The sequence below is a fragment of the Pristis pectinata genome, chromosome 2 (assembly GCF_009764475.1).
Source record: "Pristis pectinata isolate sPriPec2 chromosome 2, sPriPec2.1.pri, whole genome shotgun sequence".
NCBI classification, from domain to species: Eukaryota; Metazoa; Chordata; class Chondrichthyes; order Rhinopristiformes; family Pristidae; genus Pristis; species Pristis pectinata.
Genome location: NC_067406.1, coordinates 24,922,171 through 24,941,287, shown reverse-complemented (window position 1 = coordinate 24,941,287; position 19,117 = coordinate 24,922,171). Strand labels below are relative to the sequence as shown.

General features: G+C 39.7%; 1 protein-coding gene across 4 annotated transcripts in view; it reads left to right on the top strand.

Moving 5' to 3' along the window:
* smad2 (SMAD family member 2) overlaps positions 1-18,406 on the top strand; it is a 95,242-nt gene extending 76,836 nt beyond the window's left edge. For 2 of the 4 annotated variants that reach the window (XM_052037064.1, XM_052037073.1), the window contains 4 exons: positions 2,251-2,463; positions 10,246-10,383; positions 14,239-14,383; positions 15,227-18,406. In XM_052037064.1, the coding sequence (XP_051893024.1) occupies positions 2,251-2,463; positions 10,246-10,383; positions 14,239-14,383; positions 15,227-15,350 (620 nt within the window). In that variant the 3' untranslated portion in view covers positions 15,351-18,406. The remainder of the gene's footprint in view (positions 1-2,250; positions 2,464-10,245; positions 10,384-14,238; positions 14,384-15,226) is intronic. The other 2 variants (XM_052037089.1, XM_052037081.1) reach the window with 1 other exon arrangement.
* The last annotated feature ends 711 nt before the right edge of the window (positions 18,407-19,117 follow it).

Below are 19,117 nucleotides of genomic sequence, written 5' to 3'. Positions count from 1 at the left end.
CTATTTATACTCTATTTTGATGACGAATGATGGGACTGTGTGTATTGTAGCCAAATTTGCCAAAATCTGATGGTACAAAGGTAGATGGGTTAGCAAGTTGTAAAGTGGACACAAATAAAATGTATATATGAGAGAGAGATTTTAGTGAGTGGACAAGAAGTTGGCAGATGAAATATAGTATGAGAAAATGATAATGTGCACAAAAGTAGTGTGCAGGTACAGTAATCAGGAAGGTGGATGGAACATTGGCCTTTATTCTAAGGGGTATGGATTATAAACTTAAGTTTTGATGCAACTTTGCAGGATACTGTGAGGCAACACCTGGAGTACTCTATACAGTGTTGGCCTCCACATTTGGGTAATGCAACACAGAACATGAGGAAATAAGAGTTCCTCAATCTTGCCGAACCATTCAATATATAAATATTTAGGGAAGGATGTTCTAGCGTTGGAAGCAGTACATGGATGATTTATTAGGTTTATTTCTGGGCTGAAGGGATTAATGTATGAAGAATGTTTGAGCAGTTGGGGCCTATACTTGTTGGAATATGGAAGAATATGTGGTCATCTTATTGAGGGGGGATTGACAGGGTTGATGTTTCCCCATTGGATTATCTAAAACTTCTTCTTAAAATTTTTATTTACAGCGTGGTAACAGGCCCTTCCGGCCCAAAGAGTCCACGCCGCCCATTTTAAACCCAAATTGACCTACCCGTACGTCTTTTAGAATGTGGGAGGAAACCCATGCAGACACGGGAGAACGTACAAACTCCTTACAGACAGCGATGGGAATCGAACCTCGATCACTGGCGCTGTAACAGCGTCGTGCTAACCGCTACGCTACCGTGTCGCCCCCCCCCCCCCCCCCCCCAAACCCTTGGGGGAACTTGGGGGAATAGTTCCAAAATAATGGGTTACACATTTAAGATGGATGAGAAGGAATGTTTCTCAGGTCTTTGGAAGTCTATAACCACAAAGCTATGAAGGTGGAGTCACTGAATCTATTCATGGTGGAGGTTGACAAACATTTTAGCCTTTGGTGTGCAAGGAGAGTGGGAAAGTGGTATTGAGGCTAAGATTCGATCAGCTGTGATCCTATTGTACGGCAGGCCAAGCACAAGGGGCCAACTAGCCTAATCTCACTCCTGTTTATGTTCTCTCATAGGTTTCAATAAAAAGAATCTAAATGCATGCATGCACAAGCATATTTGCAGCTATTGAATTGGGGTGACTTTAGTTCTGGAATGGAGGTTAATTTGGACGAATAGTTCCCCATTACTCCTTTTAGATTAGCTTCACTTGCAGCAGGAAGTGAGTTAAAAGGGGAGGTGCAGATTGCCTTGCTTAACCCAAGGAGAACTGGTTGGCAAGTGCAGCAAATTTGTACTCTGCTGCTGGACAGTGTCAAAATCCCCCCAGCATACAATTGTCATTTGAACTCAATCAAGTCTGTATGAACATTGTAGTCCTTTCCTGAACTGTGGTGTTGCCACTTCTGAACAACAGCCCTTCCATAATTCTCACTACAAATGTGTTGAAATTTAACTTTAACCTCATGGCAACCAAGAAATCCAGGTTGCATTTACTGAATTTGGTTCTGGATCACATAGTTGGTCTATTTTATTTGTTTATACAAATTCTGCATGCTGCAAATGAAGACTCTGTGAACAAACATTTATACAGCCAGTCAGTTATCATTGTAGTTGATATGCTCTTAATCAGTCAAAAGATTCTAGGTTCAAATCTGTGTCAGGTTGAGTTTGTAAAAGACAAATGTTGAGAATGTAGTAATGTAGTGTTGTTTTGTTAGTATCTTTAATTTTTGGGAAACAGATAAGCTATTAGGCAGATGTGACACCTCATTATATTAAATGGTTCAAAAGGAGATTAAAATTTCAAGGAAGGGTTTAAAAGGCAAAATTTTGTTTTGGGAGGACTGGTCAAAATTCTAACTTGCATAAGTAAAACAAAGCTTGTCCTTTGACTACATAGCAGCAAGTGCTTTTAAATTTGAAAGACAAAGTTCACCATTAAAAGGTATCAATCAGTGTTAACTTTCTGCTTTCTGTAACTGAATCTCTGATCATATTTGTTTTTATTTGAGTCAAGTGAATTGCTGTTCAAGTTAAGTGAGTTCCCTTTAGGCAAGGAAATAATTCAAAACATTTTTACAAAAATAATTGTTAATATTCCCAGAAGTGCCAAAAATTGATACTTATCATTGTAAAATTCTGTCTTTTACTGTTGCAGATCTACAACCTGTGACCTATTCAGAGCCAGCATTTTGGTGTTCGATAGCATACTATGAGTTAAACCAGAGAGTTGGTGAAACCTTTCATGCATCACAGCCTTCCTTAACTGTGGATGGATTTACAGACCCATCAAACTCGGAAAGATTTTGTCTGGGTTTGCTATCTAATGTCAACAGAAACGCAACAGTTGAGATGACACGACGACACATTGGTAATTTGAGTTTTTAATGTCTGCATATGTAAAACTTAACCTTATAGGATGAGAGTGCTGCGTCAAAGGAAATTTGAATCACAAGAAAACACCATAACTGAACAAAAACTGAACTACTTTCTGAAGTATAGTATGAACAATGGGAACCTGCCAGAAAAAAAGCATAAAATAGTCAAAAGAGAAAACTGAAAGGCAGATGCTGTTACTCCATTGACAACGCTGGCAACCTCCACAAATCATGATCATCTTTTTAATTGTTCTCCACTGCTGCACCCACTTCTCTCCTGCCTCCATCAAAATATCTGCCATAATTCTTCTACTAGAACATTGAGGACGAGTTGATTCATGAGCCAGTATTCCACCAACAAGTGTGTTAATTGCCAACATTTGGAGTCTTTTTTTTTCTTTCCCCTACCTCCACTCTCATGACCTGCCCATCACCTATTCCCCACCTCCTTCGAGCCTTCTCTTTCTTGGAGTAAGCCCCCAGGTACAATCTTCTGCTGGGAAGCTGGCTGTGAGCTGGTTGGTTAAGCCCAATGTAACAAATCAGAAACACAAACTATATAATAAAAACTATTTAAAAATGGAAATTTTAATAATTAAGATGCACTTAAAAACATTGGAACACAACTTCAAAACAAATGCATTCAAATTAATTCAGTTAGAAGAAAATAAGAATGAAGTTAATTTGCCCTAACAGTTCTCTCTGCAGCCTAATTGCTGGGAAAATCAATCAGATTTATTATCACTGACATATGACGCAAAATTGGTTATTTTGCAGCAGCAGTACAGTGCAAAGGTAAAAATCTATAAATTACAAAAATAAATAGTGCAAAAACAAAGGAATAATGAGGTTGGGTTCATGGACTGTTCAGAAATCTCATGGCAGAGGGGAAGAAGCTGTTCTTAAAATCGTTGAGTGTAGATCTTCAGGCTCCTGTCCCACCTCCCTGATGGTAGTAACAAGAAGAGGGCATTTTCTGGATGGTGATGGATGCTGCTGCCTTAAGGCACTGCCTCTTGAAGATGTCCATGATGGTGGGGAGGGTTGTGCCCGTGATGGAGCTGGCTGAGTTTACAATCCTCTGCATCCTCTTTCGATCCTGCTCATTGGATGCTCCATTCCAGCTGTGATGCAACCATTCAGAATGCTCTCCACCATTCATCTAGAGAAATTTGTAAGAGTCTTTGACATACCAAATCTCCTAATGAAGTAGAGTCACTGGCATACCGCCTTCATGATTGCATCAATGTGTTGGGCCCAGGATAGATCCTCTGAGATGCTGAGGCCCAGGAACTTGAAGCTGCTCACCCTTTCCACTGCTGACCCCTCAAATAAGGACTGGCGTGCATTCTCCTGACTTCCCCTTCCTGAAGTCCACAATCAATTCCTTGGTCTTGCTGAAGTGGAGTGCAAGGTTGTTGTTGCGACACCACCAACCAGCAGATCTATCTCGTGTAAGCTTCTTCATTGCCATCTGAGGTTCTACCAACAACAGTGGTGTCATTGGTGAATTTATAGATGGCGTTTGAGTTGTGCTTAGCCACACAGTCGTGTGTAGAGAGAGTAGAGCAGTGGGCTAAGCACGCGTCCTTGAGGTGTGCCTGTCTTGATTGTCAGTAAGGAGGAGATGTTATTACTGATCTGCACTGACTGTGGTCTCCTAATAAGGAAGTTGAGGATCCAATTGCAGAGGGAGGTACAGAGGCCCAGGTTTTGATACTGCAGGAATGATGGTGTTGAATGCCAAGCTGTAATCGATAAACAGTAGCCTGACGTATGTCTTGCGGTTGTCTAGGTGTTCCAAAGCAGAATGGAGAGCCAGTGAGATTGCGCCTGCTGTAGACCTGTTGAGGCGGTAGGTGAATTGCAGTGGGTCCAGGTCCTTGCTCAGGCAGGAGTTAGTTCTAGCCAAGCTGAGGAATCTTGTGCTGTGTATTCCAAAGTAGAACACTATGGACCTAATGTGGGTAAATGGGATTAGTGTAGATGGGTACAACAGCCAGCATAGACGTGGTGGGTTGAAAGGTCTGTGTCTGTGCTGTACACTCTGTGGCTCTATTGGACTTCATGAGGAGTCTGGTGGGGGAGTGCTGGTGTCCTGCAATTATTGAACAGTTGAGGAGAAGTGTGGACTGAAGTAAAACTACCTGCTTTTAAGAAGAAAGTCCAACCTATTTATCCCACCTACCAATGTAAGCCAGCCAGCCAACCAACCAAGCAGGCAAGCTACTCACTGTCGTCCTCTCCACCACTGGGTACAGTGGTATGGTGTCAAGTTACTGGATTAATGTCCACATACCTAAAATATTGATTAGAAGAAACAAGATTGGATCCTACTTTGGCAACTGGGGAGTTTAAATCAATTAAATGTGGAATAAAAGCCCAATATCAATAACAACCGTTGTTATTTAAAAATCCATCCAATTCACATTTGCCATCCTTATCCAGTCTAGCCTTTGAGTGTTTCCAAACCCAGCAGTGGTTGATTCTGAAATAAACCTCCAAAGTGGCCCAGCAAGATTCTTAATTCAGTATGGGCAGTAAATGCTGACACTCATGTTCCAGAAGTAAAAGGAAAAACTCACTTCCCAAGGTCTCTCTTTTCCCTAGCCTTTCTCAAAACAAGTGTATTAATGACCTTTTTCTGCATTAGATAACAATATGAATTAATCCATGCCTAAAAATGCAGGTATTCTAATGCTGGCTGTTTGTGTTATTTTTAAATCTAGTGTCATGCAATTTGAAAATCAATTTCCACCACCTTTCTTCTCCACACCGCCGCGCCCCCCGCCCTCCCCCCCCCCCCCCCCCCCGTGTGTGTGTGAAATACAGCATCATTTTAGGACTGTCTTGCTTCATTCTGGTAATTTGACCAGCCATGAGTCACCACTACAGCAAAGACACTTACCATATTCGGAGGATAGGGAGTAGCATTATGCTGATGCATGCAAATTTGGATCATTGTATGGGAATTGGACTATGTTGAACTGAGTACTTGCCATTGAGCACTGTTGAGGATGCATGGTCTTTGATATACAGCAACATACTTTAGTAAGCCATTAGCAAAGTATGAAAGTTATTTGCATCATTTTTTCTTCCCCCACCTCCCCACACCAAACTAAATGGACCTCCCCATCCCCTGTAATGACCATTTCTGTTATTAGCCATCCACTTAAAGCCTGAGTTGTGCCTGAGGCCATGGGTGTAAAATAATTTACATTTTCAGAGTCTGAATTGGAGGGCATCAGAGACAATCATTTTGTGGGCAGGTGTTGGGAAAATTGTGAGAATGGGACTTGTTAATATCCTCCCCAATCATATTCACATGTGTTGTGGCAATTGTAGAAGTAGAAGATGAGTACTTGAGTTTGGGAGAGGATCAGGGAAGGTTGGTATTTTTATTATGGAGGCTGGAGATGTCAGTTTAATTCAAAGGGAAGAGCAAGAATATAGCTACACAATTTTTTATTTATCAAGTAGCCTTCCCATTGTGGCGCTGTGCAAGAAAAGCCATGTTGTCCTGGCAGTGCTCAATGACCAGCAAACCCCAGTTCATTGTGATTCAAGCTGTCATCTAGAAGGATCACTACACTGAGAATTATTTCATCGCATACACTCCTAATGCAGAAATTACATCATTAGTGCAAGATGACTCATCAGTAAATACTTGGTCAGATAATGTGTGAAGCAAAACAATTCTGAAATTGTTTTTTTACACACTGGCAGGCAAAAAAAAAAGATTTTCAGTTGCATAGCACAGGGGAGAAAGATCAGCATTAAGCAATCTATGGCATGTGCAAATTGGCAGAGGGTAAATAAGAGTCAAAGTAAAACCAATGCTCAAAGATTGGTGTACCAGTGGCACAAGATACTTTAAGGAGTGAATGAAAATCAAAGTGTGAAAGGAAGTGGCAGAAAATATAAGCATGTCTGTATCAGAAGTTGGAATGATTGGTCTAAGGCTTGTCTGAATGCACGGAGTATTTCTAACAAGGTGGATGAGTTGAAGGCATAAAGCCTTTGATCTAATAGATATTAAACTGAAGTGGTTACTGGACTGAACTAGTATTCCAGAATATTCCAGGTTCCAAAGGAAAAGGAGGTCAGGTGGTCTTGTTAATCAAGAGGTTATCTGTGTGCTGGTGTGTAGTGATATACATTCAGTGGATTATTATGTGGAATCGGTGTGGGTGGAAATAAAGAACAGCAAGGAAAAGATGCAAGTGAAAGTGATCTATAGGCCCCCACATTGTTGTCTCACAGTAGGAACAGTAGGTAACTAAGAAAATTGATGAAGGTACAGCAGTGGACATAATTTACATGGATTTTAAGGCTTTTGAAAAGGTCCTGCATGATCCGGAAGGTGAAGGCACAAGGGATCTAAGGTGTGTTGGCAGAGTGAATCCCGAATCGGCTTGGTGACAGGAGGCAGAGGATAGTGGTCGATGGGTGTTTTTCTGACTGGAAGTCTGTAACAAGTGGTGTACACAGGGATTGGTTCTGGGACCTTTGTAATATGTAAATGTATGAGAATGTAAGTAGTCTGATTAAGTTTACAGACAACACAAAAATGGATTGGAGTTGTAGATGGAGAAGGTGGTTTTCCAAGGGTCATAGATCACTTGAAAGTTGGGCAAATGGAATTTAATCTGTGTGAGGTAATGTACTTTGGGAGGTCACATTCTGGTAGGATATATAGATTAAATGGCAGGCACCTTGGGACCATTGATGTACAAATAGACTTCTAGGTACAAGTCCATATCTGCCTGACAATGGAGAAATGTAGATAGGGTAGTGAGGAAAGCATTTGGTATGCTTGTCTTCATAGGCTGAGGCATTGAGTTCAAGAGTTGGGGTGTCATCTTGCTGCTATATTTAAAAAAAAAATTGGATAGACCACATTTGGAATATTGTGTACAGTTCTGGTTGCCACACTACTGGAAGGATATGGTAGCAACAGAGAGACTGCAGAAGAGATTCACCTGGATATTGCCTGTAATAGAGGACTGTAGTCATAAGGAGAGATTAGATAGGCTGAGTTATTTTCACTGGAACATAGGAGGCTCAGGAGTGACCTTTTAGAGGTTTATAAGTTATGAGGGGCACAGATGGGTAAATAGTCGCAGTCTTTTTCCCCAAGGGCATGGGAGTCTATAATGAGAGGAGAGAAATTTAAAGGAGATCTCCGCAGTATGTTCCAGCTCGTTCTCAGCTAGCAATTCGTTCCAGAGAAACAGTGGAACGAGCTGCTAGCTGAGGTGGTAGAGGAAGATATATTTACAATGTTTGAAATGCATTCGGACAGGTACTCGGATAGGAAAGGCTTAGAAGGTTATGGGGTCTAATGTAGGCAAATGGGATTGGCATAGATAGGCATCGTGGTTGGCATGGACAAGGTGGGCTGAAAAAGCCCATTTCTGTGTGGTATGATTCTAAGACGAAGCACGTGTGGTGAAATATGGAAAGTGTTAAGTAGGGAATTGCAATTATCATGAATTTTTTTTTAATCTGCACATTGATTGGACTAAAACTGTCAAGGATAGCATGGAAGAGAAATTTTGTGAATTCGGGGATTGCTTCTTGGAGCAATGTTATGGAACCTACCTGGGAATAGGTTATTTTAGAGTTGGTCATGTGTAATGTGTTAATAAGAGACTCTGTAGTTAAAAGATCCCTTAGGAGCAGTGATCACAACATGATAGAATTTCAGATGCAATTTGAAGGTGAACACTTTGGGTCTAAAATCAATATCCTTAAATAAGGGATGTGAAGGAAGAGATATGGAGTGAGAAAATAGGCCCAAACATAGATCAGCAGATGAGTGGCAGCTATTTTATAATGCTTAACAGAAATTTATTCCAGTCAAAAAGAGGAACTCTATGAGAAAGATGTGCCATCCATGGTTAACAAAGGACAAGCAAAGCATTAAATCAAAATCTAGACTGAGAATTATTCTGGAACTAGCAGCAGAGGACTAAAAAGCTAATGAGAGAGAAAATTGATTTTTGAGAATTAACTGGTGAGGAATATTAAAGCGTACAGCAGGAGTTTCATTGGATATATACAAAGGAAAAGGCAGCTAAGTGAGGGACCTCTGGTGAGTGAGACTGGAGAATCATTAAACAGTAGCAAGGAGATTACAGATACCTTAAACCAGGATGTCACCATTGAAGGAAGTCCAGAAGCGATTCACTCAACTAATCCTGGCACGAGAGACTTGTCCTATCACAAACAGCTAAAATTGTTAGACCTGTATTCTTTAAGGTTAGTAGATAGGTGGTGATCTTGCTGAAGCTTGTAGGATTCTAAGGGGGCATGACAAAAGGTGGGACAGTGTCTAATAAGGGGGCGTAGTTGCAAGATGAGGGGACAGTCTTTTAAACCTGGGAATTTCTTCTTGCGGAGGTTGGTGAAGTTCAGGAATTCTGTACCTTTAGAGGGTTGTGGAGGCTGGATCATGAGATATTTAAAGAAGTGAATAATTTTTTGAAAGATTGCAGAATTGAGGTCTACGTGGAACTGGCACGTGTTGAGGCCTGGGGAATATCAGCTGTAATCATGTTGAATGATGGACAAGCTTGAGGGGTTGGGTGGCTGCCTGCTGCTGCTCTTTTTTTTTGTGTGAATGTCAAGGCATGTATATCCAGTTTGTACTGTTAACTCGTGCCACAAAATATTGCACTTTTGGACAATACTCTGAAAGGAAGAAACAGTTGTTTTACATTCTCTTGAGTGCCCCCAAAACAATCCTCTAAAGAATTGATAACCCAGATAATTTTCATATTGCAAGATTTTTTTTAAAGCTAGTTTGATACTGTCACTGAGAAGAATTGCCCTTTTTGTATTGAGAAGTGTGGTTTGAGATGGGTGATGCTATCTGTCTCTCCTCAGAAGGACCCTGTAATAGTGCAAAGCTCCCTCAGCACTGTAAGGGAGCGTCACTTGGCTTTTGTACTTGCCCCTGTATTGGGATTGGAATCTATTGCTTCTGACCCTGTGTGCTACCACTGAACCATAGTTTAAAAACTTGGACTGGAATAATTGAGTTTGTGTGATGCATCTTGGTATGTAATTAAAGATGGTTCACTTATGTACAAATTTGAAACCTGTTCCAGAGATGGTTCCAAGTTCTTTGCCGTTGTTTCTTTGGAGCAAAATGTTACAAAATAGAAATAAAAGTAGAAAATGCTGAAGATGCTCAGCAGGCAAAGAGAAAGTGGGTTAACCATTCAGCTCAATTACCTTTCATCAGAACTAGAAAAGTGAGAAAGCCAGGTTATTAAAGTTGTAGAGAGAAAGGGGAATGGAGAGAACAACAGGAATGTTTGTAGCAGAGTGGAGATAAGGTCATCCAGGCGACAGTTATTTTTGGTGCCATCTAATTATGGTGGTTCAGTCTGGAGAGCATAAATTAAGGGAGATGAATAAGGGTAGATAGAGCGGGGTGAGATGCAGAACACAATTACTGGAAACCTGAAATAAGAGACTGCTGGAAATACTCAGATCAGGTAATATCTATGGAGAGAGAAAAAACTTGCTATCATTAACCCAGTATTTTAGTTATTTTGTTACATTGTGCTTTGCCATTACTTGTCTGAGATTTCTAGTTTTTCTTTAATTTATCTAAATATTCTACAGTTTGCATTTTTTCCCAATAAAAACAGCTGTCTGTTGGCTTTTACTCTTTTAACATATTAATTTGGCAATGGAGATGCATTCCTAATGTGACTTTGGTAATGCATATGTATTCCAAATATAACTTATTTTTCTTTTAGGAAGAGGAGTGAGGTTGTATTACATTGGTGGGGAGGTTTTTGCTGAGTGCCTGAGTGATAGTGCCATCTTCGTTCAAAGTCCCAATTGTAATCAAAGATATGGCTGGCATCCTGCAACAGTGTGTAAGATTCCACCAGGTAAGAAAGATGCTTGGATGAGATTAAGTTTTGTTTCTAGTTAAAGGAAGCTAATTGCTCTACTAATTTTAAATTTCTGTTTCAAAATGTGTATTGGGAAGGAAGCCAATTGTTCCTAGCATCCAGGTCTTAAATCTCCTCATAGAGGAACAATGCTGAGAGAGCATTTAAAGTCTGCGGGTAGCCGAAATATAGATAAGCAGTTGAAATTTTGTAGTGGTGACAAAATTAATCCAGCTCTGTTCTTTGCTTATTGGGCCTGATTAACAATTTGTATCTGTAGTTTGCTTTCTGTAAGACATCGGAAAGATGTCCTCAAGGATGAAATTGAGCTTTTGAGGGAGGGACAGGTGCCAGGATGGCAATGCAGAGCAGCTTGGAGATGATTGCTCCACCGCATGGTATCAGAGAACAGTTAGTATGTAGTATGCTATCCTATAGAACATAAGAGGTCCAGGATGGACTGCAAGCTGAGCATTTTGAGCAGGGGAGTTCCAGTGCAGTTGGTCAGAAATTGAAATAACCCAAATAAAAGGTGAGTGGAAACAGTGCATTCAGGGGCTCTGATGTGATGTCTGTATGTAGGTTGTATCTTAAAAGGATTGTGGAATTTGTGGCAGAACTAAGAAGAATTCAGATGAACAGGACTACCTGATTTTTTTGGGGAACTTTGGAATCTTAAAAGAATAGTCGTTGACTGTGAAGTGTTTGAAATGAAGTTGCTGTTGATAAACAGCAATGATTCTGAGAAATGGACTCATCACCATCAGGAAAAGCATGGACTTATTAGGGATAGTCAGCATGGCTTTGTGTGGGAGAGGTCATCTCTTACAAATGATTAAGTTTTTTTTGTGGTGATGAAAATGATTGAGGGTAGGGCAGTGAATGTTGTATACATGGACTTTAGTAAAGCTTTTGACAAGGTCCCTCATGATAGGCTAATCCAGAAGATGACGGTACATGAGATCCATGGAGACATGGTAGATTGGATTCAAAATTAGCTTGGCTGTAGTAGACAGGATGTAGTGGTAGAGGGGTGATATTCTGACTGGAGGTCTGTGATTAGTGGTGTTCTGCAGGGATCAATGTTGGATCTCTGCAGTTTGTGAGTGTGCTGATTAGTAAGTTTGCAGTCAACTCAAAAATTGATAGAATTGTGGATGGTGAGGAAGATTGTCAAAGGATTCAGTGGGATGTAGACCAGTTAGAAATGTGGGCAGAGAAATGACAGATGGAATTTAATCCAGACAAATGTGACTTGTTGCACTTTGGGAGGTCAAATATAAGAGGAAAGAATACAGTAAATGGCAGGACCCTAAAGAGCATTGATGCACAGAAGGATCTTGGAGTGCAAGTCCATAGCTCCATGAAGGTGGCAACACAAGTAGATAGGCTGGTAAAGAATGCACGTGGCATACTTGCTTTTGTTGATTGGGGTGTTGAATATAAAAGTAGGGAAGTCATGCTGCGGCTGTAAGGATGTGGAGACATTGGAGAGAGTGCAGAAAAGGTTCACCAGGATGTTGCCTGAATAGGAGGGTATGAGCTATAGGGAGAGATTGGACAAATGGATTGTTTTCTTTGGAGCATCAAAGGCTGAGGGGCAACCTGATGGAAGCGTATCAAATTGTAAGATGTATAGATAGGGTAGATGGTCTTTTTCCCAGGATGAAAATGTCAAATACTGGACAATATAGCTTTAAGATGAAGGGGGGGGGGGGGGGCGTGGGGCAGTTGCAAGGCAAGTTTTTTTTTGCATAGAGCATGGTAGGTGCCTGAAACGAGCTACCAGAGGAAATGGTGAAAGAAGATACGATAGTAATATTTAAGTGTCATTTGGACAGGCATGTGAACAGGCAGGGAATAGTGGGATGTGGACTTTGTGCAGGCAGATTCGATTAGTTCGGTTGGTCTGGTCGACACAGACGTCATGGGCAGAAGGGCCTGTTCCTCTGCTGTACTGTTCTACATTTTTTAATGAGTGCTAAATTCAGGTGCAGGAAGTGCTGGAATGAGAAGGAAAGAAGAACGATGTTGTTGGAGGAAAGGATATGGTCATACAGCATGAAGCAAGTAATTTGGCCCGCCATGTTCATTCTGGACATCCAGTATATTAATCCCACTTTCTAGCAATGGACCCATCGCTTTCTATTCTATGGTGATTCAAGTCTTCACCTAAATATAAATTGAAAACTACCTGCCTCTTCCACCTCTTCACACAATGTGTTCCAGATTTCATTCACCTTCCTGAGTGTGTGTGTGTGGGGGGGGGGGGGGGGCGCGGCAGTGTGGGAGCAGAATTCCTCCTTTCATCCACTATAAATCTCCTTCTCTGAAATGGATGCCTTCTAATTATAGCCACCTGTGTAAAGGGAAAATGTTACCCTATCTATTTATTTATGCCCCTTACAATTTTGAAGATCTCAATCATGTGCACCCCAGTTATGTGGGGAGGGCTAATATAGAACATTACAGCACAGTACAGGCCCTTCGGCCCACGATGTTGTGCCAACAGTTTATCCTGCTCCAAGATCTATCTATCTAACCCTTATCTCCCCCTCCCACATAGCCCTCCATTTTTCTATCATCCATGTGGCTATCAAAGAGTCTCTTAAATGTCTCTAATGTATCTGCCTCTACAAACTCTGCCGGCAGTGTGTTCCACACACCCACCACTCGGGCTGTGTATGTGTATGATTTATGCCCCTTTGTGTTAGCCATTTTCATCCTGAGAAAAAGTCTGACTGTCCACTCGATCTAATCCCCTTATCATCTTGTACACCTCTATCGTCACCTCTCATTCTCCTCTCCGAAGAGAAAAACCCTAGCTCACTCAACCTATCCTCATAAGACATGCTCTCTAATCCAGGTAGCATCCTGGTAAATCTCCTCTGCACCCTCTCTAAAGCTTCCATATCCTTCCTATGATGACACAATACTCCAAGTGTGGTCTAACCAGAGTTCTATAGAGCTGCAACATTACCTCGCGACTCTTGAACTCAATCCACCAACTAATGAAGGCCAGCACACCATACACCACCTTAACCACCCTGCGTGGTAACATTAAGGGATCTATAGATTTGGACCCCAAGATCCCTCTGTTCCTCCACACTGCTCAGCATCCTGCCATTAACCTTGTACTCTACCTTCAAGTTCGTTCTTCAAAAGTGTATCACTTCACACTTCTCAGGATTGAACTCTATCTGCCACTTCTCCGCCCAGCTCTGCATCCTATCTATATCCTGTTGTAATCTATGACAACCTTCTACATTTATCCACTCTACCTCCAACCTTTGTGTCATCTACAAACTTACTAACCCTCCCATTCCACTTCCTTATCCAAGTCATTTATAGAAGTCACAGAGCAGCAGGGGTCCCAGAACAGATCCCTGCTGAACACCACTGGTCACTGACCTCCCGGCAGAATATGTTCCATCTACCACCACCCTCTGTCTTCTGTGGGCGTCTTCTATGCGCTTGTGATAAAAGTTTAAACATCAACTGGTTAATCTTTATGCTTCTGCCTATGTTATTTTGGGGATGAGAAGTTGCTAAAATTAGCCCTATTGTAATTCAAAGTAAATTTTTGCTCAAAATTGAATTGGTAACTAGTTTTCATACAAGTGACAATACAGGAATAGACAGAGAGAGGACACAACTGAGCAGCCACACAGGTACTTTTGGCTATTTGGCAAAATGATTTGAGTAGCATACTAATTTTGTCTGATTATACATGAAGATGAATACTGGAGAGTATTTAGAAATTTTGAAAATATACTTGTACAAATTATTTCTCCATTTACTCTGCCTACCAATGTAAAATCTAATTTGCTATTTTCTAATTTTGTTTCATAGGGTGTAACCTGAAAATATTCAATAACCAGGAATTTGCAGCACTTCTGGCTCAGTCTGTAAACCAAGGCTTTGAAGCAGTTTACCAGTTAACCAGAATGTGCACAATTAGGATGAGTTTTGTGAAAGGCTGGGGTGCTGAATATAGGTAAGAAATATAATGGTAATTTTGTAAATTTCTGTCTTCCCTTTAAAGAGAAGCTAGTGAAGGGCATAAACAGAAAATGATTAGAAGGACATGCAAATAGGGTTAGACAAAATAAGGTTGGAAGGAGTCTCGTATGGAGTATTAACAATTTGGACTTGTTGGTTCTGTTAGTACTACATTAATGTGTACTGTCGAACTTTCACAGCTGATGAAAGACAGATGTGGCTTTACAGTTCCCCTTTGTTCCTTGTCATTTCTTTTTCCACTGTTTTCTCTGTTCTTTAAGCATTGGTAATGATTGTTAATGGTTCCAAAATTTTCAGAAGTTTTGTCTCCCTGCATGAGGTTTTGCCCACTGATCCATCACTCTTAAGTTACCCAATATATTTGTAATTCATGTAAACACAATTTTCCTTTTCCATTGTTGATGTACTAATTTCATTTTTCTTGATCTATGTTTCAATCCATGACTTGTCATACAAATAAGCTGACAGGTAGTTGAGTGCCTCTAATGAGAGAAATTCTAGTTCTCAACCTGTAATGTATATTTGCTGTGAGTGCCATGCATATGAAAATTGCAAGGCACAGTCTCAGCAGTTTTCAAACAAGGAAGAACATACATTTATGATGAAACTTCACATCATAAGTTTACATCCAGTGGATTTCTTTTGATGTACTGTAATGCAGACTGCTTGAGTAATTATGCTACCAATTTTGTAACCATCAAAGTATCAAGAAAATGAAAATATTGCTGTTGGTTAAGGGAGGAACATTGGCCACAGTTTTTAAATCATTGCATTTCAGTCAAATTTTCTATAGTGTTAATTCCTTTTGTCATTCTAGGCGGCAGACTGTGACGAGCACTCCTTGTTGGATTGAACTCCACCTGAATGGTCCCTTGCAGTGGCTTGACAAAGTTTTGACCCAGATGGGATCTCCCTCTGTCCGTTGCTCAAGCATGTCCTAAATGTCCACACACCTATTTCAGTATCAAAACTGGACTTAAAATACAAGTCCAGTCAACAGACTTGAACAGCTTTTCTGTTGCAGTACTTGTGTGTTATCCCAGCTGTGGTTCAGTGAGTTTGTCAATGACAGTAAAAAGTGTCAAAATACTATAACAGACAACATGCACAAGAACAGCTACAATCTTTGCTCTGTACTGGAAATATTCTGAACAGTATCATCAATACTACAATGGCTCTACATGTATTCTGAGGCAAACTAAATGTAATAATAAGCAGCTAAAATAGATCAAGATTCTTGTTTATACATTATTTTGAACAAACATTTCACTGCATACTAACTCTAACCAGCAAAGATTAAATAAAACTGCACCAAGTTGTTCAATCTAAAATCCAATTCTCCAACTATTTGATAATATACTAAAAGATATCCAAATTTTCAATCCAGCAAAGTTCAGTTTTCCAGTTTTAATTGAGCAACATGAAGGAGCAACTTGCACCAACTCTGCACCGTCAGTTGAAAGATAAAGATCCCTACTCATTTCTCTTTGAAAATCTATCCCTGAAAATGCCAATTTTACTTACAGTACTTTCAGTCACGAGTTCAAATTAATTCTAAGTTGCATTGTCATACCCAGGTTTTCCAGGAGCAAAAAACACAAATTGCCAATGATATTTCTCCCAAAATTAAAATAAAATCCAATACCATGATGAAAACTAAATTCATGCTTCCTATTTGCAACTTCTGTTCAGCTGCTCTTTTGAAATTCATCATTATCCAAATGATTATGACTTGCTTTTTGCAATTTGTGCTAACTAAATTATCTGATATATTTTAATCCTTTGCATAAATGTAAGGAGAGGCAAGAACAAATTAATTTGACAATGATTAAATGTTATTCTAAAATATATAGCAAGGGGGTGTGGATCAATGTAGCTGAACTACTATACGTGTTATTAATGAACCTCAGGCACTCTTGATACCTGATGTGTATTCTATATAATACAATGTCTTTATACACAACATTCCCTTCCACCCTCAGTCATAGGCTATATTCAGGTGTTTAATACACTAATACATTTATATCATAATTTGGGTGAGGGATAATAAAACTTAACTAGGTTCTTAGTTGATGAGATCAAGTGCCATTGTTTTTGACTTTTTGTGTTCATTGATAACAACATTTTCAGGGATAGATTTTCTTGTTCCTCTCTTAACCAACAGCAATATTGATGATACTGTTCAGAATATTTCCAGTACAGAGCAAAGATTGTAGCTGTTCTTGTGCATGTTGTCTGTTATAGTATTTTGACACTTTTTTACTGTAATTGAGAAACTCACTGAACCACAGCTTGTGAATTTTTTTTGTGCGGCTGTGTCACTTTAGGCAAACTGTAATTCTTAGAACAAAGGGAGGATCTGTATTTGGTAAGGTTTACAATATTTAAATAGACAGCTGTTATAATGCTTTAATTGGTGAACCTCTTGTATGTAACTGAGATTCTTTCCATCACTGTTGCCTGTGGCTGCTAATTGTGAAATTTGATGTTGTCCTGCAGCTATGTTCATTTTCCAGGACTGAAAATTTGTGAAACTGGATAGTTACTGATCCAGCAACAGAATTTTAACAGAGCAGTTTGTTTCTGGAGTTACCAGGATTGATGTATAGGGCTTGTTTCTGAAAATAGCAGTGCCTCGGGTGTTGTGAATACTTATAAAATTTCTATCAGCTATGTATATTGCTCACAATATAGATTTGGTAATCTGAAGGTTTTTCGTATTCATGGATTATGTCAATCACTGCTCTTCTCTTTTGAATGTCATCTCTAGTTCAGATAATCAGTACATACAAGAAGGCTTTGCCACTTCAGTTAAAGTTTAATTTAGTGACATAATGATAAGGGAGGACAAGCCTATACATAATGTTTTTAAAACCAATTTTAATTGAGTATTAAGCTGCAAGGGTAAAACTGTCTTTAGCTATTTTGTCATCGGGGTAAGCTGTTAAAGGTAATGAGTGTTAGCTGTGAAATGCACAGTGCCCTTCATTACTCTAAATATTAGGATGAATTTTTAGTACTTCCAGAACATTGGATCAAGTAAGATATTACTTTATTTGGTCCAATGAAAGCTAAACAAAAAAAAGTCCAAAAAAGCATTGAATTTCTTCTTCACAACAGTTAAATATTCTGAATTTAAGGTAATCTTGCATATGAATCAAGTGTCTTAATTATTTTTTTTTAAAAAAGCTCTATATGCAAAAATGACTTTGAAGCAGTGTTTTAAGTTGAGTTTTGATTTGCATTTGAGATTAATCCACAAAATGGCACATCTTGCATTTGCTGCTTCAAAATCAGCCTTGTAGCTTCAGAACAATATCAGGATAATTACTGTACATGTTGTTCATGTTCCTCAAACACTACAAACTTGTGTACCCCAGAATGGTTAGAGAATACACATTTTAATGTGTTCTAATTGGAGGGTTTTTTTTGAGGGGCAGTGTAACTTGTAATATAGACACCAAATGTACAACTTACTAATGATTCTGTGATCCAACTCTGTCATAATTTCCTTTTTTCTGTGGCAGTAGCAGATTTTAAATTTATTTTACATTTTTATTTCCTCTATATTACACTAGTGCTGTACTTTGTAAGTGCAGCTAGTGATAGCTTTTTTGAGAACAAAGATGGCCAGTGTTAATGCTTCAAATCGGTGGAGGCTGTGGCTGCCTGCAGGGCATTGAAAAAGGTTACGTTTGCCACAGAGAATTGGAAATGGAAGGAAGCAGCAAATAGAAATTGGGCCAACTTTCTAAAGAAAAATTAGAGTATTTACCATTCTATTTGTGAGCTTGTTTTACCAGTAGAATTCTGTATTGGTAGAACTTGTGAATTTGAAAGGAAAAGGAGCTTCCAGCTTGTTGCATATGCGGACTAAGTGAATACACTAATAAACATTTAATTCTGATGCTCTTAATATTTTTTTCTTATGTTGAGTGTAGTGAATTACTTCAATGATAGCTGAAGAAAGGTTGTTCAATCTCATACCTCTCCATGTTGGAATACCAGTAAAAAAGAAGATGATGATATCTTTATTAGTCACATGTACATCGAAATACACAGTGAAATACATCTCTGCGTAGAGTGTTCTGGGGGCAACTGGCAAGTGTCACCACGCTTCCGAAGCCAACATAGCATACCCACAACTTCTTAACCCATACATCTTTGGAATGTGGGAGGAAACCAGAGCACCCGGAGGAAACCCACACAGACATGGGGAGAACGTACAAACTCCTTACAGCGGCGGGAATTGAACCCAGGTCGCTGGTGCTGTAATAGCGTTACGCTAACTGCTACGCTACCGTACCTGCCCATTCTAAGAAGGACTTAGTCATGAGAACCAAAATGAACTCTGCATGATGAATTGATGTCTATCATCAGTAGTGGCTTGGTAGCATGTCCACTGGCTTGCTGGTTGACACTTGAAGGACATGGATGTCAAACTAGTTGTGGCAAGTGGTGAGTAAATCTGCTTGATGTTGAACTTGTCAGTCTAGCATTTGCAAACCTATCTGTCCACAAAACCATAATGGGAGTGACTATTGCACTACTTTCATAAATTCAAAGTCCTGTATTCACATGGAGGACTCCTTCCATTGTATTGTGTGACCCTGCCCTTGTGCTAAACAGGATAGATTCAGAATGCATTTGTATGCTGGCTAGCATATTCTTGTTCTATTGTTAGAATTAATCGAGGGAACCAACCCTG